This window comes from Atractosteus spatula, chromosome 9, assembly GCF_055471065.1.
Source record: "Atractosteus spatula isolate fAtrSpa1 chromosome 9, fAtrSpa1.hap1, whole genome shotgun sequence".
In the NCBI taxonomy this organism is placed as follows: Eukaryota; Metazoa; Chordata; class Actinopteri; order Semionotiformes; family Lepisosteidae; genus Atractosteus; species Atractosteus spatula.
In genome coordinates, this window is record NC_142714.1 from 27,706,918 (window position 1) to 27,732,961 (window position 26,044).

At 37.6% G+C, this 26,044-nt stretch overlaps 2 protein-coding genes across 2 annotated transcripts; one reads left to right on the top strand and one right to left on the bottom strand.

Annotated features, from left to right (window-relative positions):
• Nucleotides 1–1,344: 1,344 nt before the first annotated feature.
• Nucleotides 1,345–12,912, top strand: vti1b (vesicle transport through interaction with t-SNAREs 1B). The gene is made up of 7 exons (XM_088925683.1): nt 1,345–1,388; nt 2,238–2,379; nt 4,097–4,155; nt 6,048–6,239; nt 7,284–7,457; nt 9,953–10,014; nt 11,407–12,912. Exons 2-7 carry the CDS (start codon nt 2,283–2,285, stop codon nt 11,498–11,500), a joined length of 678 nt encoding a protein of 225 aa, XP_088781809.1. The 5' UTR covers nt 1,345–1,388; nt 2,238–2,282; the 3' UTR covers nt 11,501–12,912.
• Nucleotides 12,810–25,289, bottom strand: arg2 (arginase 2). Its single transcript, XM_088925682.1, has 8 exons — nt 24,866–25,289; nt 24,562–24,634; nt 19,226–19,400; nt 16,495–16,654; nt 15,502–15,596; nt 14,695–14,799; nt 14,288–14,424; nt 12,810–13,483 (listed from the first exon to the last, which is right to left on the bottom strand). Exons 1-8 carry the CDS (start codon nt 24,980–24,982, stop codon nt 13,278–13,280), a joined length of 1,068 nt encoding a protein of 355 aa, XP_088781808.1. The 5' UTR covers nt 24,983–25,289; the 3' UTR covers nt 12,810–13,277.
• Between the last annotated feature and the right edge of the window lie 755 nt (nt 25,290–26,044).

The following is a 26,044-nucleotide window of genomic DNA, read 5'->3' on the forward strand; positions in this document are numbered from 1 at the left end:
TAAGAACCTTTTTTTTATTGTATGGTTACTCCGTGTCACAGCTATGGTTTTGGTCACAATACTATGATCTTCAGTGTCAGCATTACTTTGGTTGGAATCACGGTTGTTGTTTATACTTTTCCCTGTCCATCACTGCTCAGTCCCAGTCTGGGAACAGCAAGCGGTCCTATAAACCCCAGTAACATTAGCAAAAACGCTTATCTGAAAAAAAAACAGTTATTTTCTATTAGCCGTGGGTCTGTAGAATAGATTTGAGGTATTTTTGAAAAGGTCCTAGTCTGGGAATGGGAGGTGCTCTATAAAACCCAGCAGTTTTGACAGAGACACTTATCTGACAAAAACAAGGTGATTTTCTATTAGCTGAGGGTCTGTAGAATTGATTTGAGGTATTTTTGAAGAGGCACAAATTTTGGTTTGGTTGGGAGGGAAGTTAGACCACTCCCTGCACCATCGCTGCACGGTCCCAGTCTGGGAATGGGAGGTGCTCTATAAACCCCAGCAGTTTTGACAGAGACACTTATCTGACAAAAACAAGGTGATTTTCTATTAGCTGAGGGTCTGTGCAATAGATTCCACCCACCTTTGGAAAGACACAAATTTTCTCCATCCAATTCTGCACTGCAGTTTTTCTAGAGGTGATCCACCCAGACCAACAATATTAATGAAGACTTAAAACTGAATGAAGAAGGGTGATTTGCTATTGGTTGACTGTCTTAAAATTGTATGTTTCACCACTTTTGATGGTGCAAAAAAAATGTTTTTGCCCTTGGTTATAGTCTAAAAAACTGATTGAATTAAAATATTATAAATTATTTGATTTAATTAGAAATTTCAGATACAGCTCCTTCAAAAGCTTGCATCTTAAAACCTTTTTCATTGGACAGAAAAAAAAAACATTTATATGAAAAAAATATAACAATGACAATTTTTACAGTACTATAAATGGAAGAAAGGTGCTGTAAAATTAATAAAAACTTCTAATAATCTTAGATTTGTCAAACTTGGAGATTAGTGGAGGCGATTTAAAATTAAAAAAGGACCCTCTCAAATTTTGGCAGAATGTTCAAGGAATTACAGTTACCCACGAAGAAATAACAAAGCAGGTGTTTCAGCTGCTTGTCACTTCGCTTAATGTTGCTATACTCCTCATACGCTACTGTGGTAGCTGAAGGCTTTTATTTTGATTGAAACTCGGCTATTTACATACACTTCCGGATCATTCGTGTCGCTTAGTGTAGCTAACTTCACGCTACTCTTTGAAAGAAAGTCGGCTATTTACTTACACTTCCGGATCTTTCGCGTCGCTTAATGTAAGACTAGCTTCCTAGTCTCATAAGCTTTCAAAATAAAAGATCCTAAAACATGTCTGAGAAAAAAATCCTCAACAGGTAAAGTTATATTTCTGATAAACGTTACATATTTACACTATATGTGCTCTGCTTTAAACCTCGTCTAATAGTATCAGGTAACGTTTCTATGAAAAATATAAACTCTTAAGTGCTATAGTCTTTGCGGTAGCATACAAAGAGTTATTCTACTCGTGCTTCTTGCCTTTAAGTTTAAAGTCTACAAGGTTGATAGCTGGCATAGGTTTGGGTGCACAAAAATGTAACTACCCGAGAGAATCTTAAAGATGTTCCATTCAAAAATAAAAGTATACGTAAATATATTTGTATACGAATAAGTATACGAATCTTTTAATTTGTCATGAAAGGTGGCTTACTAGAGGACGATCTCTGAGATTTTTGGGAGACTATAGGTTTGTAGAAACGTTTACTGTTCTAAAAGATCATTTAGATATGTCATTTAGATAAGTCATTTAATATGAAAAATTACCCACTCAAAACAAGAAAAAACTTATTTTTCACAAAGCATACTGTAATATTTGCAGATAAAACAATTTAAAGGGTCACTAATCATGTGAAGCTCATTCCCACCCATTCCGAGTACTACATTGTCCATAAAGCTTTGCTCTTTAGATTTCCTTGGTAGAGGACATTTGAGAGGGAAACTTAAACTCTTGTAATTAAAAAAATAATTCTTAAGAAAATATCATGTTTTATAACGTAGCATATCTGGCATTATTATTGTACCCATAATAATATAATGTTATACATTATCTTGTTATAATGTTAATCCCTTTAAAACAGGCAACGAAAAGTGGTCTAAAATGCAAGGACCATTACCAGGAAGTCCTGATAATCTTTTGTTTTCACGTACTTATATTTGACTTGTAGGTGAATTACGCGGTTGGTTCCTTGAAACAAAACACAAATACTGAAATGTCTTCCGAAGAGTTTGAAAAGTTGCATGAGTTTTATAAATCCCTTTTCGAAGAGCTAAAAGTGATGCCAGACCGAGTGTCCCGATGTCATGGAGGTAAGTAGAAAGGCTTCGAAAGTCGAACTGGAATTTCAATCAATAAAATACCAGAAATTCATTGGAATTATAATATATAATATTGATTGGAAATACTTCACATTACAATATATATTCCTATGGAAAACCTAACACAATATATTAACGAGACATTTTAAAATGTAACCTCAATTCTACGTTTGGGATTTCTAGCTCCTTAGTGAAACATAAATGTCAGAAGTCTATATTATCATTATTGCTGCTGACAGTCGGTGTCGTGAGATGAATACAGGCTCCAGGAAGGTACTAGGAATAACTGATCTGTAACCTTGATTCTGTTATCATTGAAGAGGCACAGAATTGCTTACGAATGTGTCTGTGCAAGTAGAGCGCAGAATTCGCTCTAAATATTCAACTAAATTTGAAAAATAAAGATCGACAAACAAAGCAATGTAGGAAATGCACAATTTTAATAAATGCAACAAAATGCAAACCTTTTGAAAAAAACTTTCGTACAGTTTGTAGAACAGCAACATACAAAACAAGAGGCTGAAAAAGTGCAGTGCAAACGTTCCAAATTATAAAACATTTATAAAAACGTCCTGGAACAAAAATTCTTCGACGTTTTCTTCTTTTAGAGAAGCCCTAAACTCGGAAAACCTCATGAAATTGTAATGCAGAATTTAGTAATTTAATGCAGTAAATGTAATCAGAATTTTAATTTAAGGAATTTTCAAAGTCCCCATTTAGGTTCCGTTCATTTTGTTAGAGAGACAAGTTTGGTAGTAAGGACTTGCTCCTGATGGTGCTGCTTTCAGCTGGATTGATACTTAAGACTCACAAAAGGTTGCATTCTTTGCTGATAATGCAGTACATGACTTCTTTGGACGTAAAAGTGTCGTGGGTAGAACTGGCGGTTTAGGCCAGACCTCTGATAAGGAACAGAAAATGTACAGAGGAACTTTAAATTGTTCAGGATAACCCATCTATAGCAACCAGCTTCACTGTTTTAAACCACTGTCACCAATTTCATATAAAACACAAGAACCTTAAAGAATATGTGGTCCACATTTTGTTCTTTTTTTTAAACATTTTTAAAACATTACTTGTAATAGGTGTAACATTTAGGAAATTGTCTTGCAGTGCTATGGCCCTGGTGTGCTATCTGTGTGGAGTTTGTATGTTCTCTTCGTGTTCGTGTCTGTTACCTATGGGAGCTCCAGTTTCCTCCCGCAGTCCAAAAACCCACTAGTAGATTAATTGGCACCTGGGAAAATTGGCTTAAACTCCCCAGCAGCCCTGTATTGGATGAAGCAGTTAGATAATGGATTAATGGGATTTAACTTCTGAAAATAGTATTCTGAATCAAATGCTTTTTGTAAATCTTGTGTACAACATAACTTTCCTTTTCAGTGCTTATCTATACAAGTTTTCACATAAAACCTCTTTACTGCCTCTTTGGTGTCTGCTTAAAGTTCTACAACTTGCTTTAGAATATGAAAGAAATGTTACTTAGGGAAGAACAGGACACTTTGGAACCAGCAGTAATGTGTTATATTATACTTATTTAATATTTTATATGTAAGGGATGGTGAGGTAGTGAATACAGCACTAAATCCCTAGCTGGGGTCACTGGAGATGTTCTAGCGAGCAAGCGTTTTTAAAATATAGGTATGCCAGTACATGCAACTTGAACCTTTTTACTATGAGCACAACTCTAAAACCTTTCTTCTTTCAGAGGAAAGGAAGCGGCATGTGAGAGTTTTTGATGAAAAAGTAGGAGAGGCAGAGGAAATGGTAAGGAAAGGATAAGGTGGGATTTTCATTGTTAAATGTTAGTGCTCTACAGGGTTTTAAGGCTGTCCGGGAAGATCTTGATTGTCAGCTAGATCCATAAGTTCTATAATTTACTCAGTCACCATATCAACTAATTGAACAGTTGAAGAGCTGCTTGTACATCTGGCTGGTATCTGACTTCCCCTGTAACATCTGGCTGGTATCTGACTTCCCCTGTAACCAAATAAATCAAATGTGCTGGACCAGTCCTTTGCTAATTCCATGTTTGAATTTAGCCCAGTGGCTTTTAGACCCCCCTCCCCCCATGTTCGTTGACCTTTGTTGCAGATTTGTGAAACATTTCATATCTGTCCTTGCCAAGCAACACTTACTTATTTGTAGTAGTATTTTCCTGTATGTACCTACCTATAGTGGTGCTAGAAAGTTTGTAAACCCTTCAGAATTTTCTGAATTTTTGCATAAATTTGACCTAAAATGTGATCAGATCTTCATCTAAGTAAAATAAAATAGATAAAGAGAACCCAATAAAACAAGTAACACACAAAATGATGATGTACGTTTTTATTCATTTATTGATCAAAATGATCTTTGTTGGAAAAAGTATGTGAACCTCTAATATTATCAGTTCAGGTAAGGGGATAATTTAGAGTCAGGAGTGTCAATCAATGGAATGACAATCAGGTGTGAGTTTGGGGGGCCCTGCCCTGTTTAAAAAACATAAACCTGAGTCTTCACTACCAAAGTCTGGTCTTCACCACACAGGTTTGTGAACGCATGCCATGCCTCGATCAAAGGAGATTTCTGAGGATCTCAGAAAAAGAGTTGTGGATGCTCATCAGGCTGGAAAAGGTTCCAAAACAATTTCTAAAGACTTCGGGCTTTACCAATCCACTGTCAGGCAGAAAGTGTACAAATGGAGAAAATTCAACACCATTGTTACTCTCCCCAGGAGTGGTCGTCCAACAAAAATCAATCCAAGAGCAAGGTGTGTAATATTCTGGGAGATCACAAAGAACCCCAGGGTAACGTCTAAGGATCTACAGGCCTCTCTAGCACTGGCTAATGTCAGTGTTCACCATCAGGCAAACACTGAACAAGAAGAGAGTGCATGGGAGGATAGCAAGGAGGAAGCCACCACTCTCCAAAAAGAACATTGCAGCGGGGTGTTCATGCAAGAAAGCCCACCAACATCACTGAGTTGAAGCAGTGCTGTAAGGAGGAATTGGTCAAAATTCCTCCAAGCCGATGTGTGGGACTGATCAACAGTTACTGTAAACATTTGGTTGAAGTCATTGCTGCTCAAGGGGGTGGGGGTGGGGGTGGGGGGGGGTCACACCAGTCACTGAAAGCATAGGTTCTCATATGTTTAACAACAAAGACATTTAATGTTGGATCAATAAATGAATGAAAAATATATCATTTTTTTGTGTTATTTGTTTTATTGGGTTCTCTTTATTTCTATGATTTAGATCTGATCATATTTTAGGTCAAATTTATGCAGAACTTGAGAAAATTCTAAAGGGTTCATAAATGTTAGCACCACTGTATATGGGGACCACCTTATGATAACTTTTTCCCTTCTAAACATTGGTATGTATGTTCTTTCAAGAAATGTCTGTTGTAGTAAATTCACTGCATTTGTAGTTTGCTGCTGTTTTCTAGTCGTTTTCTTTAAACTGCATAGTTTTCTTTTGACTACATTGTTCCAAGGCAATGACCACTTTTAGGTAGCGGTCATTGTTCTGGGCATTCCTGGGATTAGGGCATGAGCCCATCTCTATTATACAGAGAGGGTGTTAGCAACCAAACTGGGCTGAACTGGGAAGGTAATGTGCAGTAATGCTACACTTTTGATTTCTGTGTTTGTAAAGTAACATTAAATGTACTTGCAGCTCCAGGAGATGGAGAAAGAACTGATTGGAGCTCCTCCTTCCTTTCAAAACCCAATGACCACTAAGATCCGCATTTACAGGCGGGATCTGGGGAAGCTGCAGCGTGAGATGAAGAGCTCAGACCTGGGTTTGGGGTTTGGGGTTCGAGGAGAGGGTAGATATGGAGTTTTTGCTGCTGAGAATGAGCAAAGTGTAAGTCTAGCATAGCCGTCCTGGAGAGGAGTTAACTCTCCAGTACGAAAGCCTGAAAGTTCTGTCTCAACTTTTTCTTTCTTCTGTATGTAACATAGATATTCACCTTTCTAGACTATCTGATAACAGATTTTTGTAGTTATGCATGAAAGGACAAGGGTTCTGTAAATAGACCATGTTTAATAAATGTTTTAAGTCTGAATTTTAATTTACTAGCTAACTAGACTAACCTATGACTATATATTTAATATTGTGCAGATTGTGTGAGGATTAACAGTGTTATAACTGCAAATGTAATGTGGGAATTAACACTATAATGGCATGCTGTATGCGTATGTATAAGTACAGATCTGGACATATTTTTCTAATATGTTATTCAGAATGCTGCACCTACAGTATATGCTAAATATCTGTGCAAATAGGTAAAGACATAACAATGGCAGAACTGTTAATACAGAAATATTTTTTAAATGCTGCTGTCTGTTTCATATTCAATATAGGAAAATCCAAAATGTGATTTGTAAATGTTTTACCATGTTCTATAAGTTTTTTTTAAGAATGTTATAGCCCCAGATGTAGGATTTTCATAAAAAAACAAAACATGCTTGCACCTGCACAGCTTAAGAAAACTTATTTTCTAAACCGTTACTCCTGTTCATCTGCATTAAGGTGCCAAATTGTGTTCAGATTGCTTGAGCACTTTAAAGAAGATAAAGGACAAATAGGAAGACATTAAACATTAGATATAAGGTTGTATACCTGTTCAATTTAGGATTTTATTGTATTATTATTATTATTATTATTATTATTATTATTATTATTTGAAATGTACAAGAATGAAAATCATTCTTAACACTCTTTTCATCCTGCAGGAACTAGTTACTGTTTGCAAAGTTTAGAGAATAGCTCTCACACGTGTCCCATTTTGTCCATTTAAATGAGAGACAAATTTCAAATTAGAATTTGATAAGGCTAGTATACTGGGCCACTGTCCCAGTATTTGATGTTTTAGAATCCACACTGACCTAGTCTATTATGTTTCAGACACAACTGCAGTCTCAAAGAGCCCTGCTCTTGCAGGGAACAGAGTCTCTGAACCGGGCCACGCAGAGCCTGGAGCGATCTCATCGCATAGCAGCTGAGACGGACCAGGTTGGGACAGACATCATCGAAGAGCTGGGAGAGCAGAGAGAGCAGCTGGACCGCACCAGAGACAGAGTGAGTGTAGCTCTCTGTCCCCCCCCCCCCATCCACACTCTGTTAGGAGAAGTGAAACTGATAGCCTGAAAGACCTGGCTTACAGTGCACAATGAGAAAGCTCTGCTTATTGCTGTGTTTCACTTCTTTGAAATATGTGGTGCCCATTGTTTTGGATGCAACTTCTAAGTTTGCAATTGACTGCCAAAGGAAAAGGTTTTTGAACATCTTAGATTTGTATAGAAATAAGTACTGGACAACTTCCAAAGCCCTTTTTATGCTTCCAAAAAATTAAAATTGTGAGACATGGTCAATAGAAAACTGTATTCATTTTCCACACTCCGACTGTTTTTTTTTCATCTTTAAACTTTAATAATTCACAAGTGAAAGTAAATATTACTTTGAAGCAAAATGCTGTAATGTAATGCTGTTAAACATAATTAAGTCAGCAGAAAGAATCAGGAGTCATTTATAATGCTTGATTAAAATAGTTAGAGTCCTTCTGTAAGGATAATGGCTTGATAGAATTTATTTAATTCCAGTTCAGTGTTTTTCAGTCTGCCCGTTTTGAATGTCCTCTATACGAATTAGATCAGTACACAATTTTCATAATTCTCTGACTAGCTGCTCTATCAATTAAGCATCCTCTAAGTGTGTCACACACTTTTTATCACCAGTGACAAAACCTCACCAACAATTCATCACATCTGCAACAATGATGGATGCGTCACTGACAATTTAATCACTGGACTTCTCTGTCCTTGGCAGTTTTTCATAAAGTTACATCCTGTTTCATTACAATGATAATGTCAAAAAGATTTAGAAATCACTAGTTGTAGTCGCTATATATATTCATTATACTGCAAAAAACAAATTTGGTTCAAATTCATTCTATTTAGACCAGTTATTAAAACTCACCTACAAAATAAATAAAATGACAGTATCACAAAATTTGACCAATTCTGAATTGAGTGCAAAATCGTGAACTTTGTGAACGTAATGTAACACATATAATATCATATCATATAATCGCAAACCCCTGGTCTCTTGGTCCCTGGCCCTTCCTGCCCACTAGTCACAGTTATGACTAATATAATGTGATGTACAGGTTGTGCATCAGATATTTCACAGCAGGAAAGTTCCAACGTGATCTGTATGCAGAGTTAACAAGTAAGTAGTATTTGTCAGCAAAACCATCTGGGAATCAAGAGCAATATTTCTTTTGGATTAAAAGAGATGTATTCACAAACCTGCTTGTTTGTAATAAGGCTGCTTCACATCACCAGAAGTTTGGCTGTCTTGTTCTGAACAGCAGAATATAGCTCTGCACATACCGGGAAATTTTGTTTATTTTGTGATGTGAATTGGAGGTTTTACACGTTACTGCGTACATTTTGTTTTCATTGTGATTTGAAATGCACTCATCAATGCCAATTCTTTATAAACCCGAAATATACAAATAGCATTGTTGTTCCCGTTCAAGATTGGTTTCCTCTTGTCCAGCAAGTATTCCAAAGACCATAGGAAGTTTTCAGTAAAGCTTATAAATATAAATCTCATTGTTCTGTAGAATTATATTCAGGATTTATAATCCTATCTTTTTGGGAGCTTCCTACTTGCTTTCAGTCTCTTTTAATACTCTATACACCACTGAAATGAAACTTTAAAAGCAAATATCTTTACATTTATTAAAAATATGAATCTCAGACATTTACATCACATTCTCTGTCTAGCTTTGTGGGAACATTTTGTCAACTTTTGTTAACACATTAGTAGCAATATATGCCTACTCACACAGTGCCAAGCACAGAGTATCATTTTCCTGGACTGATTACAATGATTTTTTTTCTTCAGCACAGTTGTTTTTTTAATATAAAAAAAACCTTTACAAAATCACAGCAATAACATAGAGAGATATTTAGAGTAAATTCAGTTACTGATCAGAAACAATTTTATTTATCTTTCCTTGTCAAGAATTACATGTCAAGAGTTCTGAAGTTGGAAAGTACACATGGGTGCATTCTAAATCAAATTTTAGATCTTTCTACAAAATCATTTAACTAGTCAGAGTACATAATAAAGTGATGAAACAATGCACCAAATATTCAAATGTAAAATAATTCTTCATAAAATCAAGAGACACAACTTAAATTAGTGTCCCACACATGCAGATTATCCCTCTAGAATAATGTTCCTAAATGAACACCCAGTGTATTAATTGTTAATTGCATTGCATTATAATCCTGCAGTCATTAAATGCACAGAGGCAGTTGTTTACTAAAAGGCTGTGTCCTCAGATCCAGGCATAGTCGTTGGAGAGGAACTCTTGCAGATCTGCTATTGTGAGCAGCAAATTGAGAACTTCTGCTGTGAAGCATTTTGGGATCAACAGGGATGCAAATTATTTTCACTGAAAATGAGTGCATGGTACAAAGGTGCCAACTAACATGGCAAAAGCTTTTCCCCGTTGGTTCAGCTACCGAACCTTCTAACTGTGCCTTCTTGTGTTTGTACAGCTAGTTCACACGGGAGAGAACCTCAGCCGCAGTCAGAAGATACTGCGCTCTATGTCTAGAAGGTAATGTAAATAATGCTCTTACTTGGATTCATTAGAATGCAATGTCTCCAAGACTGCCACAGACCTCAGATTCATGAGGTCAACGTCAACTAGTAGAGTACCACAAAAACGTTAAAAAAAGACACAAGAAAGAATATGATCCCTTCTGTTAAATATGAGGGTAGGGCTATTGAGCATCCGCTACCCTTGTTCTGGAAAGCATGGATCCTAAAGTACATTGGGATATTTACAGTAAAATCTAGTTCCCTTTGTTGTAAAATTCAAGCTTGGTCGCAGTTGACTTTCTAGTAGGATAACATCCCAACATGTGCATTCAAATCTACTTACAAATGTTTTAGGGCCATAAAATCAATATTCTTGATTGGCCATCTCTATCTCCAGATTTCAATAGGACATTTGAGTTTAGGTCACAAGCTCAAGTTAACCTGATAGAGCAGAAGAGGAATGGTCGGGAAATCCTATTGAACAATGTGTGAACCTAGAGAATGTTCTTCCTGTACCCTTTTAGTGCTATCAAAGCCCAAAAAGGATTGTTGGGGTATGACAAAGTCTAATAAGAAAAATATCTAATTATTTTATGCAGATTTAATTTGCTGTATCTAATACTGAGACATGACACAAAGTATCTAAGATTGTTAATCTCATGTTTTTTTGTTTTCAGTTATGTAAAAAACAATGTTTCAGGTTTTTTTTTTGCTAAAACCACCTTTATTACATTATATAAAGAGAATGAGTAAAACATGAGCCAGCTATAAATACGTTCTGAGACAAACACCCTAGATAAATCCTCAAGATCTTAAACCTTATAATTTAATGTGCTATTAAACTAAGCACCGCCTAAGCACATGAAGATAGTATTTAGTGATTTCAAATTGATACTTTCCTTTTTGTTGTTATTAATGTGATTCACATCTGTGAATTTAAAACAGAAATTTAGCCCAAACACAGTAAATTGTTCATTATCATCATCATAAGTCTGTGTGTTTGCACATCACAAATTAATCTCACCAGATGATTTTATATGCCTGGCATCCACCTGTGGAAGAGAAGGGCCTTGACAGCTTGCATCAGCATATTTTAGGGCCATCAGAATGCACGTCTAAATGCTGAGGAGGATATACAGATGTGTATTTGACACTTTGGCAGTGTACCATTATGGTTATATTTGCAGATGTCTTGAAATATTATTATACAATTTGAATACCAGTGTTGGATACTATGTTTTAATTTTGGTGTAGACATTTTGTGGCCTGTAATATTCCTTGAAGGACAAACCATTCTATTTCATAAGGTACTACAAAATATGTATGGATTATTTTAAAATTTGCTGACTGAAGTTACTGTCCATTTTTAGAAGTCCCAGGGAGATGACTGATCTTTTTTTCCCTGCAGACTGATGACCAACAAGCTGCTGCTTTCTGTTATCATCCTCATGGAGCTTGGCATCCTAGGAGCAGTCATTTACCTCAAATTCTTTCGGAATTAGTATCTTCTCATACATAGACTCCTTCTCCTCCGTGATCTCTTTCTGGAATTGGTGGGTTAACAGCACAGACCCACTGAAAAAACCCAAAGGAAGAAATGGATAGCCTGTTTTGCACTGCTTTAAACACATAAGGAGAGGGGTTTAAGATGGACCTGAATTATTCCTGATCCATGAGCAAGGTGTGTTGTCCAGACTGAAACATATACGTCAAGCTAAGCTCAGCCTGACCACACACTGATAGTGCTTTGTACTTGACAAAAGTATTGCTCTAACACTTATTATTCAGCTTTGTCTAGTCTGATATTAAGCTTTTGGCATCAGCCTACTTTGCTGTTAGTATGTTATACATTGCTGGGGTTTTCCAGATCTCTCCTAAGAACTTTTTTTTTCAGTCAAGTTTTTCAGTGATATTTGTTAGTCAGGACTTCAAAACTGAACCCTGTTCCTAGAGGAAAATGGTTGTAAAAACTGGTGGTCCAATCTATAATGACAAAAGAAACATGAAGTCACATGTTATTTATCTATTTAATGGATATGGTACTTTTTGAAATGCTGTATCATTGAGACAAGACGCAATGGATTATAGCTGCAGGCCTTGTAGTATGGTAACATAGGAAATGTCCAAAGATGGACCATCTGTTCTTTTGGATCCATGTCTCCTTTTTGTCATTTGTCAATCCTGTCAGTCAAGTGTTTGAGCTTCTGGAGTGGATTAACAGCCACGCACCAGCCCAGAGAAAGTGGCAATCTACTTGGGATAAAAAGACTCCTCTCCTGCCTGTAATGCTTGGGATAAACAAAGTATTGTTGTCTACACTGAAAGATAGATATGGTATTAACACTAAATGCTTAAGTACGTGTTATTTATAACATACAGCTGTGAAATATTTTAATCAGAAAGTGGTCAGGTAAAACTGTACAGTTTGTTATGAATAAATATTTTAAAAGAACTTCACATGAGGAAGCAGAGAAAACCACTGGCACGCATTATCATTGACTATTGCATCATACCTGTAAATTTTCCTAGGTAAGCAATGTCATATTATTAGGGATTTGGGAGGATTTGACCAAATATTTGTTTAAGCCAGATTTTTATAGCTGGTTTGTTGCCATTTTTTGCTAAATGCACAAGAGTGAACATTGACAATGGGATTTAAATATGGTGTGCTTTACATGATCAGATATACTTAAGGAATAGAGTATGTTTGTAACAATGTAATAAACTGCTTTCTAGTGCAGCACACTGATTGAGCTGTTTTATAGGACTAACAATATGGATCCTGATTTTTAAAATAACCAACACCAAATATTACAGTAGGTCAGTCAAACAGTTTTAATAAAATCACATTCCATTATCGTTTCTGTATTAATTAGGAAATTGTTTAAATAAAACTTATTACTATTAGCAGCAACCCAAATATGGGCTTTTATTTTTTTTTAATGCAATTGCAATCATACTCTTAAGTCAGCAGAGCAGATCACATTTTTGTTCCTGAACGCTGGTATTTTAGTCGTCATGGCTATACAGTATATATAAAAAAAAACTTGCAAAATATTAATATCAAGTGAAATTACAAAAAAATTACACTGGTTCACAAAGTGCAAAAGCCTGTATGAGTTACAATTCTAAAGTCTCCCTCATGGCTACACTTGATAAAGACTGGCAGAGTCATAATTAAGTTTAACACAGGAGGAAAAAAAAAAGGTTTCACACTTCAGTCCACACACGCTCATAAAGGAGCTTTGGAATGTGAATTAATGAAAAAAACTCCAGTTTCTACAGACAGATTTTCTGTTCGTTGTCTGCTTTGTATGTGGTGCCGGGAGAGGGCAGCTTGTCAAAGGAGATGTGTGCGCCCTCTCTGGTTTTGCCCAGCGATGCAGCAATAACGTCCACTGCTAGACTGGCAGTGGCTTCCACAGCCTCCCTAGTGGCTCCCAGTGTAGGGTTGACCTCCACTAGGTCCATTGCCGACAGAAGGCCTGGAAGAGGAAAAGTGTCAACTTAGGCGACAGTGTGCAAAATAGTGATACACGGGTTGACTCACAGCCGTGGGCGGGTGCGGGTTTACCTGCAGGTCGGGCAAGCTCGGGTTAAAACAAAAAGAATTTAGATCGGGTTGGGCAGGTGCGGGTTTGTTTCTCACAACCGTGGGTAAGTTAAAAAAAAAAGCAGACCTGCGCATCACTAGTGCAAAAAAATTGGGTTTTACACGGCACAGGCTGTTGAGAGACTGTGATGCTCTTAGTGTCACCTCTGCCCAGGTTTGTATGGTTTCAGCAAGTACTACAGCAGAATGTCCAGTGTCATAAAGTCATTTAGTGTGGTCATAAAGCTGGTCTAACAAGATAATCAAGTGTTTCAGCCCAGGGATATTAGAGATAGGCTATTCTATTTTGAATGCTGAATTGCAGTAAATACACAAAAAATTGTACAGATATTATAGATAATGAATTATACCATCAGTTGTTTATATTCATACAGTTGCCCTTGCTTGTAACACTGCAATTTCACTGGCAGTCCAGCCAGCCACAGGCATGCTAAAGAAACCTTTTACAAATCTAAAACAATCCAGAACAACAGCTAAGCCTATCCAGTGGGACCCCTTTGTACCATCCCAATTATAGACAATACTTAAAACGGCTAGCCTAAAACCTTTGATCTCTAGACCACAGGGCTGAACACTTTACTCCAAGCTAGAGCTCAAAAACAACATTAATGTTTTTTTGCGAATGAGCTAACAAAACCTAAGAATGAATAACAATTAAAGTTCTCTGGCAGCCTACCTGTGTTGTTTATTTCCTCTGCAAGATAGATGCCCTCTCTGTATGTCAACCCTCCATTCACAGGGGTCCCAGTAGCAGGAGCCAGTGAAGGATCAAAAGCATCAATATCGAAGCTTAGGTGTATTGGCTTTTGCTTCCTAGAGGAGAAAAGGCAAAATGTTACCTTTACTGAAACATATTCTGTTTAAAATTTAATAAGCAAGCTATCACCTGAATTAAGGGTTTAGTAAATTAATGGAGAGCTCAGCAAAAATATTTTTTATACTGTGATTCTTTATTAGATCTAAGATTATAGAGATATTAATGATAAATCTTTGGTGTTATTGGAGTTAATCTTGTTTTCTTTTTATAAGTCACAGACAATTAGCCATTGCTTATAAAACCCCAAGGAACATCATTCCTCTCACCTGCTTAGGAGGTGGTCCAGAGACATCTCCATCACCCTCTGAATTCCCATCCGGTCGATGTCCCTCATGGTGAAGTACTGGATTCCACAGTTCTTCAGTATGTAACTAGAATACAAAATGAAATATTAATATTAACCCCTTTTTGAATTAAAACCAACCTAAAACTATTTGTATTTCTTCAAGTAAAATACCTAAAATATGAAAATTTAGACTGATTTGTAGTCTATCCCCCCCCCAAACTTAAATGTTCAAACAGTTTTGAGTCATCCAATTTAAGTACTGGACTTTTACCCCCAATATAAACTTTTGTATTGTGTGATAATGAAATAGGATGAAATAAAGGTCAAACAGTCATTTTTGACGGTACAGGAAAACTCCCACATAAAATTATTTTGGCTGTTTGGGTGTGGTGGTTGGTATATGATAGAAACTTTCCTGGAATAAGCACCTGCCCTAGAGTGTTCAATTGTTTTGCAAATATTTCGTCCCTTTCTGTTAGAGTTTGTAGCTTTTTTCAGCTTAACTTAACACAGGTCAATGCAGAAAGCTTCTGTATAAAGTAAAACAACTTGTTAAACCAATAAGGTGAGGAGTGTCAGAGAAAAAGTTCTTTTGTAGCCTTTCTTCACACCACAAAACAAATGAAAAGGCTGTGCAAATAAACAGCCTCATGTACCAATCACAATGAGAAGGCCTAACATTTCAGTGCTTCCTTTGAATGTGTTGATGGGAGAGGATTGAAGCATACCCATCCTCACCATGACTAATATTTGACAGCACTTTCTGAGAAGGAGCAACTATACATACTGCTCTCCAGGGTCCACATCCCGCAGCCCAATGTAGACAAGGTCTGAGGTGGACAGGAACGGCTTCACCCAGGAGAACCCAGGGACCTCAGGCATCTGAAAGACACCAGACACAGGTATTGGCCTGTGGCACTCACAACTGTCAAACATAAAAGTGAGGGAGTGTTTTTTTAAGTAATTATTTTAAACTTCATGGCTTAATTAAACATTTTAGGTTTAAGCAATGTCTCAGATTTGATCCAAACTGGTTTCGGAACCCTCCACAGTTTTTTTCTTGGGCAATCTCAGATTCTGCAAAGATCCATGATATTGCTGTCATGTATTTAACACTGGTGAAAACTAAAGGAAACAATGTAGAAAGGCAATTGCCCGAAAATTAATGTTATGCCAAATTTAGCTTCCAATGGTGGCAAGCTAATGGCTGAGCACTGCACTGCACTAGGACTGAGCGTCAGCTAGTGATCCTCATTTACCACAAGGCATGTGGAGCTGGGTGAGGACTGGTTTAGGTTGGCAGTGATGATTAGGGAGTAACAACAGAAGGTTAAAATTCAGGAGGAACAATTTCAAGCCCTGTCCTACCATGTGTCATCTGTCATTATTTGTCTCTGAACTCTCAGTGTCTTAACTGATTTGGCAATTAAAGTAATCATTTTGTTATTTAGATCTTCTTAATTGTTTTTCAGTTTATAAATAGTTTTTGAAAATTCACTTTTAAGACCAACAGGTAATCATCATCTTTTCAGAAGCTGAAAACAACTACAGTTACCAGTGTAAATTTATCATTCAGTTAAGGTTGTAAAGAAACATCTGAGACCTGAGCTACTGTACCAACATGAGCTGGAAAGAAAACTTTTCTGTAGGTGAATGCTGACCAGCCTGCATACACATCTTCCCCTGATAATGGTACACAATGTTATCTGGTGCTGACACTGCTCATATAGCAGTCAAATTGAGGTTTGATAGCAGTCAAATGCAACCCAGTCTGGTTTACCTTGTCCTGCAGCTCCTTGAGCAGAAAGGAGACAGACTGTCCATGCAGGTTCCCTGAGGGTGAGGTGAGAGGTGTGTTGATATCTGCGTGGGCATCCACCCAGATCAAACAAAGGTCAGGACAGTGCTTGTAGTGACCTTGCACAGAGCCGATCGCTAAACTGAGGAGAAAAAACAGATGTTTGATCAAGTAATCCGCTTTGACTGAGTTGTCCTGCGGTCACATTTTTTATTGGTCCATGTGTGAAAAAATAACATTTTCAAAAGATAATTACAAAAATATACACTTAATATACATTCAAAGGCCAGAAGTGCAGGGATCTGAACCTTTGGCATAGAAATATCTGCCTCAGAGCTGCACTGGCAGTGAATGGGGTTTTTGTGGAATTTTCAGAAATTGTCATTTTATAGTTACATAAGTTCCAACAGTATTGTAACTACTTAGCCTTTTCTTTTCCTGTACTGTCATTTATTGCAGCTGCAGTCTGAGAATTCGCTTTTATGCGACTGACCCCTTTCTTCCAAGTATCCTCTTTATACGAAAAAAAAAACGTTTTATGCGATCTGTGGCGGTAGGGCATTTTCTCGAGAAATGCCCAGAAGCCCTTGTACAGGGAATAATAGATGCAGACCCCAGTTATAAGAGAAGCCTGTATTTTAAATATGGTCTTAACATCCTGATGCCTTACAAGGAACTGTATGCAGAGAAGCAGAGACTGGCTCGGCAGACTAGTACAGTATTATGCAGTTTCTCAGGCCATGGACTTCATCTCCTGCTCCAGGGACGACTTTTTCTACGTAATCTTCAATCATCAGCACCGACATCCTGTTCCCTTGAGCCTTACTGTCTGCCTGTTTCGGTGAGTGTTGATTTATTTTTAGCTAAAATAATGTCCCAAATAACATTTATGTTAAGTTTAGTGTTAACGTATGTTAGCATGTATTTATATGATTAAAATGCCCTTGGAACACTACATTTAACACCGTTCCACGCAACCCCCTTTCCCCCACAGGTTTAAGGTACCGCTTTATGCAATTTCCCTTAATGTGAGGTTTTTGCAGAACTTAACTCTCACATCTCAAATAAAACGGGGGACACCTGTACTTACGTGACAGTTACAGAGACTGACAAAACAGCTAGAGGAGTACACAGATTGTGATGAAACAAACATGCCCTTGTTTCTGGGCTTGGAAACAAGCCCAGAAACTGCAGGTAACTCCCTTTTCTCTGAAAGAGGCTGTTGGCATTACCAATGGTCTGAGGCCCAGCCTTGTGTATTTTTAAGTAGTGAATGTATATTGTAACAGGAGAGCAGGTGCTCTCAGCAAAGACAAGATATTCTGGAAGAGAAGAAATTAACTAAAATAGACACATGAAATCCAGCAGTCCTGTAGGTCATTTAGGTCCTTCCAAAAAGGTCTTGCAAATGGCACGGACTCTGTGAGATGGGATCGTCGCCACTTGGCATCTCCAATCATGGCTTAACCATGCTGCCAGACTTGGCTGAAGGCTGATGTTAGTCTTGGAACACAAATGTCAGGACATTGGTCTGGGATTCATGTCCTGCTGAACACCTGCCAGCAGAGGCAAGGACTCCAACACTGAGGCGCAGACAGAACTGTCAACCTGTCACATCATGGACCATCTAGACTGGAAGGAACAACTAAACAAGGGAAAGGAAAGGTGTTTTCCAGAATATGTTCTAATGAATCATATTTCAAGTATTAAGGATGCTTAGCTTTGCAATGTCCTGTAAATTGCTTGTCTGTGGGGTAGCCCTGATAGATTAAAGGCTGGCTTTCACTGTAGTAACCATTAGCAGGGACTCTGCAGATAATAATAATAATAATAATAATAATAATAATAAACTTTATTTTATATAGCGCCTTTAAAGGTGGCTTCTCAAAGACTTTAACGGGATGACAATAGCAATAAGAAGAATACAACAATAAATAAGAAGAATACACATGATAAGACACAATTACAATATACAATTACAACAATACAACAATAACAATAGAGGAGACCGTGGATGGTGGTACTAAGAAGAGCAGAGGGGTGAAGAATGGAACCAGTTAAGTAAAGGCTTTTCTGAAGAAGAAGGTTTTGAGTCTGGATTTGAAGGAGTTTAGGGAAGGTGACTCTCTGATATCCTTGGGCAAAGAGTTCCAGTGCTTGGGGGCATAACAGGAGAAGGCCCTGTCACCCATACAATGTAGATGGGCTTGGGGGACAGTAAGGAGGTTGCGAGGTGGGGAGTAGGGCAATAATAGTTCAGACAGGTACTGAGGTGCCAAGCCATGCAGAGCCTTATAGGTGAGCATGAGGATTTTAAAGTCTACACGGAATTTGACCGGAAGCCAGTGCAAGGACTCCAGGATAGGAGTAATGTGAACACTTGCACTAGACCTGGTCAGGATTCTGGTTGCTGAAGACACTGCAAATATACAGAGCCATGCCTATAAAAATGAACGCACCCTAACAAAGTACTTAGTTTTCCCCACATTGTTTCACAGAATCAACCTGTATATGGACAGAAATAGTCATGTGGAAGGTAAGCTTTCCATTTTACCATTTGAATCCAGTTTACATTCTCAATGCTCTGATACAAGATAAGGTATTGTGCTTTGCCTCAGTTTGTTACCTATGTACCAAGTTGTATAGGCTCAATTGTATGCCATTTGCTGAATTGTGCAGAGCAGATGAGTTTTGAAGTGTCACTGGTGCTTACCTGTGGTCTCCCCCTAGTGTAATACAGGTGTGTCCAGCCTCCACTGCACTGCCCACTGCACTGGCTAGCATTTTGTTGGCCAGGCCCACTGTCCGGGGAAAAGGTACGTGCATGAAGCACTCATCTTTGGCCAGGTGAGTGAAGTTCAGATCTCCATAGTCATGTAGAGGGTAATCTATTAAAGAGCCACAGACATTATCACATCAATTTGAGAAATTAAATCTAATGCTTGCTTTATTTATTTTATTACACTGATCTTAATATTTTGCACTAAGTAAAATTTGTTTCTTAATGTATTCAACTACATCAAAAAATTACAAAGAACAGTACATTTATATGTTGTAGGTTTGGTTTCGATCTGATAAAGATGCCATCATTGGATTCTTTACCACGGCAGAGAATCCATATTTATCTCAATATAATGTGTGGCTGACCAGTTATCAATACTTGGTTGCTGTTCACTTTTGGTCATCAGGTTAGAAAACATATGACCAAAGTTTTTCCATAAAAAGAAGTGGATAGATTCCTGCATTAAAGGAGCAGATGGGTTATGAACGGTTTACTAAAGAACTGAAGAGCATTTGAATCTCTTTCCTCTTAGAGGAGAAAGAGTATAAGGGGATTCCAATTCAAAATTGACTCAGTGGACTATAGGATGGTTGTTTCTCGAGGAGCATAGATAAAAAGTGAAGCCTAAATCATTGTCCTAAATCATTGATCAGTACTACACCCTGAACTATTGACAAGGTGGATAGCTCAAGATGTAGTATGAATAATAAATAAATTAGAATAAATTATAGTAAATAACAAATAATTTATTTATGCATACAAAAAATGCTATGTGTGATGACTCCAGGCTTTGTGATTCTGAGTTATTAACAGCAGCTCAACGTAAGAATCCTTCCACCTGCATTATTAGACTTTCTACCCAGCTGTGCTAAAAACAAGAACTGTTGTGCAACGAGGAAGGCATTTGCATCGGCTGTAGCAAGCCTAGCTGCGTTTCACATTCCACTGCCGGTCAGATTACAGCTGACTTTGATTTAAGATGAAGCAAAAACTGCCTATGTCTGTGAGTTTCCTGTGTGCTCTCAGCAAGGCTAGGCTTGGTCACCACAGAATACATAAGAAATTAAAGATGTTGGTTGGAAAAGTAAGGGCTAGGCTATTTCTATGGCATGGAATTATTTCACAAGTCAAGAAATGCAGACATTACTGATATGATATCCCTTTGCCTTTAGAAGAAAACCTGGGGACAGAAACATACAAAGAGTTTAAGCTCTCTAAATGCTGTGAAATCTTCCTTAAAATTCTGATAATCTGTTTACAACAAAAAGAAACAGTTGCTTTTTAATGAATGTATATTCACTAAATTAAAAGGAGCAAAGAGGAAATTAATGCAATGAAAGAAAGATTTCTGCAACAAGACAGCACATCTGAAAACTCACAGAGGATTTATTTTTTTATAGAAAGGAAAATGCTGCTTTCTTAAAATCTGCTATAAAATTAATTACATATTTTGTAAGAGAAAAGTGTAAATATTCAAGCAGAAACATCAAAATCAAGCAAGGAAACTTCCCCATTTGATTCACAGATTCCCACTTGAAAATGTTCTCTTTCTATCAGGAAGCATAGGAAATTAGTAAAATGAAATTAAAAATCTCCTTGAGGATTTTTTTGTAGTTTGAATTTATATATGCAGTACTTTAGCTAGCTAAGTGACAGCAGATATGACCAGAAACCACAACAGAAAAGTGTGCAGTGGAGTAGTGTAGCAACTGATGCCAGTAAGCACAAAAATTGTAAAGTTGACCTTGTAGTTGTTTCAAAACCTTAGGGGTGTACCTCGGACTGCAGTACCGGATTAAACTAGGTAGAACTCAAGTGTTTTGCAATCAAAAGCTTGCATTGCTTTGGTACAGCGCTACTAGTGTCTGGATAAAACCAGACACACCACTCAGGGGTGGTTATGAGTAGAGAGTTATGGGCTTGGAAACCCTTGTGGAGAAAGGCAGAAGAATTATTCATTCTTCAGTAGAGTCCTTAGATTCACCAACATTATATATTGTTTTCTTCTGAACACAATTAGCATATTACCCTCCTGTAATTACTGTGATCGCTTGGATCACAGAACCTGGGGACAAAACTGGTAGTTCTAATTCATGCGGATTCCTAAATTACCGAGGTCATTGGAGCTCTGAACATCTTAAAAATGTAAATCGCAGACATTGCTAAGGATGTTGTCATTTTTAATATGTTGGCAGCAAACTTTGTCCTCCTTCGTTGTCACCAAAGAAGGTAGCTGAAATGTTGTGTTTCTTTTCACCATGGAATAAGCCTTTACTTGTTCCTTTGCAGCTTATGCATGCTGATGCAGCTACCTACTTGAAATACTCCTCCTTTGACTAGAGAAGTTATACAACTGGGAAGGATGTTTGATTTGCCTGATAAATGATGTTAATATTTGAACCACTTGATTTACTTTACCAATTCACACATCCTCCCTACTTGCACATCTTTTCTAGAACAATAAGTACATAGTTGGCCGACACTATGCACAGACATCAATGTCTGTAGTGTATTATAAAAAATGAGACTTCTCTTTGGATATGCAAATAAAGAGTTCATTAGATTCAAAAAGATTCAAAGGGATCCAAGGGATTGTTGCAAAGATGCCTCTCACTCTGGATGTCCCAAACAATATCAGAAATAAATGAAAACGCAGCCCCCCCACAATATTTAAATAATCACTGTCACCCATATCCTCCTGAAACTATGGTGCAATTGCATACATTCAACAACACTTCCAGACCTCTGGTATAAAATTCAGTTTTCTATATGAAAAGTTTGTTTGGTTTTGGGGCATAATGGATCTAAATTATAGGAGGATCAATTCAATGCTATAGAGTGTATACTTGCAAAAGAGATTGAAATAATGTTTTTTAGATCTGAATTCACAACATAACAAGCAGTCAGATGAAAGTTTGAGTAAACAATTACTCGATGAGTCTCTTGAAGACATGAAACAATTACACAATTGCATTTGCACATTTTTAAAAACAGCCAAACATGTTTCAATCACTAATCTATTTACAAGAATTTCCACATTCAGTAATAGTTGATGTGATGTGGACAGACATTCTGCCTACACATCCCCCTTGGAAAATTCTTCTTATTATAGAAGGCCTCTCACCTTTCCTGCAAGTATCAGTCTAATTACCCAGCTGTTTGGGGCTAAGCACTACTGGCACTGGACAATTTGTTTATCTCATCCCATCTGAACAGCATTACAGGCAGTCTGGTCATGTTACATGTAATGACTTGCACATTCTGCTCTTAAAACAGGCTACTTGAGCAGCTTCTTTAATGCAGGTCAACGCCAGCAAAGGTATTTTCAGGGTCTGGGTTAACCACTTTAACAGCACACAAATTAGTAGTTCAGGAATTAATTTGTAATGACCCGATGTCTGTAAATTAGAAAAAGGAAACATTTTTTATATTCGCCATTCTCATGGTCAATAATGCCAGATTCCAGGTGCTGTTAAATGCGGATCGCCGCTACTTCCTCGGGACAGGCGAGCAAGACCTGTGGCGCTGTGCCACAGGACGAAGAGACTACCCAGTCAAATCACTCCCAGGTAATTTACAGTCTAGGCACTTCTGAATAATACTAAACTGTATAGCGTCGGTGTAGTTTTTATACCCCTTATAGTCTTGCAACGTTATGATTCTGCTCTGTTACCATGTAAGGTTTTAATGCACCTGATTTATTTTCGGCTTGACTATAACCTCTTAGCTGACGGCAGCATAGAGTGCGTACGATAGCTAGAAGGTCCAGCAGCTTTACTTCAAACATTTTGTAAACATTTATTTTAGGGTACACGTAACAGCGTATAATATTTCGCTATGAAGTTTTTTACTTCAGGGTGCTAAACAGCACTTGATGTATATTTCTTTTAAAGAGCACAAAAACATTTCTACAAAGTGTTAAAATGACCCCCTAGAGCGCAGTTACCTGCGGTAGAATAGCTACCAGAAGTGTTAACGTTACGGACAATCCGCTCAACGCTTCAGTGCTTTTGTGGTGTAAAAGTACCAGCTGCGTTTAAGATGCGAATTTAATCACCTCTTTATCCACCCTGCCAAACACAAATGTTAAACTCAATACCTAGTTGAGTTTGCCTCTTGGAAGAGGCAAATAACACCCATTCTTGAATCAATATGCCAAAAACACAAACAAAGAAATCAACAGATTACCAAACTGGGGGGTTTCCAAAAAAGACAATACACGGGGGCATTTTAAGAGGCGACACAGATTCTCAGCACCCAAATCACTCTTTTGTCTCCCAATTAATCGCAATGTGTTATTCAGAACATTATGCAATGTTATTAAGTATTTATAAAATTGAGCGTTTTTTCTCCTTTTGTACTTGAACAGAACGTACAAACGAAGTCTTGCAACCTTTAATTTATCAAACGAGTTTTACTATAAATGGGTGTTCACACTACATCTAGGTCAGTGTGAAGTTGTCTTTAACATTGAGTCACCCCTCTTCGCCTTCCCTAAAAAGTTGGAAAAGGTTTAACTCCCTTAAGTATACACTCCAACAGGACACAGTGTAGCTTACTTGTGTTCATTGTAGCATCAATATATGAATTATCCAGGAAACAAGACTTCAAAACCAAAAACGCTAAACCAAAATGAATGGAAATTATTTAATGTACTAACATTATGGACAAAAAGTTAATGGGCTCGCATTCGCCAGTATATTCACATCCTAAAAAGGTTTGCGCCACTACATGCTGCTTGGTGAAAGTCAAAACTACGTCTTTTTTCATTTTAGCAATAACAATCCAGTGATTAAATTATTTAATCTTCCCGCATCAATTTTTGCTTCTGTTGTGACGACAAACGCAGAGATGATGCTCTGTCACATTTAATCTCAGACAAAGAAGGGTATTGACTATATGACTAATCCTCTGACGCATGTCTGCTCGAAGTGCCCATCCTCTTCCTTAGTGCATGTGGATGCCACATCCGAAAATCGCACACTTACAAGGATTTTCTATTTGATCCTCCTAAAATTATACCGTAGAGTCGTATCTGTTAAGATTTGATTTATAAAAAGTGTCACCACACGTTGTAACCACACGCTCGTCGTATAAGATAGGTCTCAGTTTACCAGTCTGTTGCCTCGCTGCCGTTTCTAGAAAAATTCAGAAGCCGACCTCTTTATTTTTAGCGCACGATTGAGCTTTAGGCTCAAAATGTTACTTTAACTTAACCTCAAAATATTTTATCTGTAAAATCACCTACTTTATCTCGCTGTACTTACCCATGGTGGATAATCTGTCCAGCAGCCCGGCATCTCTTATTGCCTGAGGTCCATGTTCCACGCCTCTTCTTTTCTATAACAATAATGTGGATTTTCGAATGACTATATTTAAATAAGAAGCTTTCCTGTGTAAATCAACAAGCATTTGAATTCCTCAAATGTGTTCAGCGCTATAAAAACTCAAGTAATTAATATTACACAGATATGTCTTAGTAAAACTAACATAGATCCGTATAGCTAAAACAAATACGTGACTTTCAGCACGGGGATGAAGTTTAACCATCACAGCCCAGGCGCGTTTTACCTGTCCTTTGGAGAAAGGCGCTCCGATGATGGCTACGGAATGCGAACAGTTATGTAGCTTAAAAACCGAATTAAACCGTTTCTTGAACAGACGAATGAACGACCCTCTCAGAGCCATATTTGTCCTTCACTGGCGCTTTTACAAAAAATATGAAAAATAGAGAAGCGACACAAGCTCCTACGCTATCGCTTTCAATGTAAATGACGAAGCATCCGTCGTCAGTTTCTCTTATGTGCGTCCAGTTTATTCATATTCATGAGGCGGCGGAAGTTGGTTCCTAATGGTCTCAGTGGCAGAAAATTACTTATGGACTCATTCGTGTTCACGTTTATAATTGAGCCAGGAGACAAAACTCTTTAGCCGAGAGGATCCCTCAGCTCTGTCTGTGGAAATTATTTTTGATCGTGTTGTTGTTGCAAAGTCTAAGAGATGCTTGAACAAAGAGTCCAGAGACAACTCCTCCAGATCGACCAATGAAACACGCCGCTCGTGGAGGTTTGTCCAATGGGCGTGTGCTCGCAGCGTGACTGCGCTGCTTTGTGGAAAGCTGCAATCTAGCTGTGGAAAATTCCAGGGGCTCAGTGATGTGCGTTTGTAGAGACTGGTACACCATCTCGTTGGATATATACCAATTTACAGTGCCCAACAATACGGTGGAACAACGCACAACCTTAGTTCACTGGCAGAAAAGTGTATTTTTCCAGTGGAACTGATATCAGCACAATATGCTTTTGATGTACCTGTTATGGTTATGTAAAATTGCATTCTGGCATCAAATTATATTTACAGATCGAAGAGAGGGGATTATTTTTACTTTCATAACTTGGTGTCAAAGCAAACATATGGGACACATTCTGACTCCAAATAGATGTTCCAAGAAAATTAATACAAATTTTCACAAGCTTTTTTAAACATATTCCTATTTCAATTTGAAAAGTTATAAACTTGACTTCCTTTGGATATTTTCTTATAAGTTTATCTCTCTGTATAATGTAGTTTTTCAGCGTCTGATTTACGAACGTTTAATGCTGTGAATTAACAACGTTTTATAATATTTTAACTGAATTTGTAACATGTTACCAATACAAAACAGTACCTACTTTTAATTTACTATGATTTCACTGTGCTCCGCTACAGTATACTATGCTCATATCTTGGTATACCACCACAGTAAACATT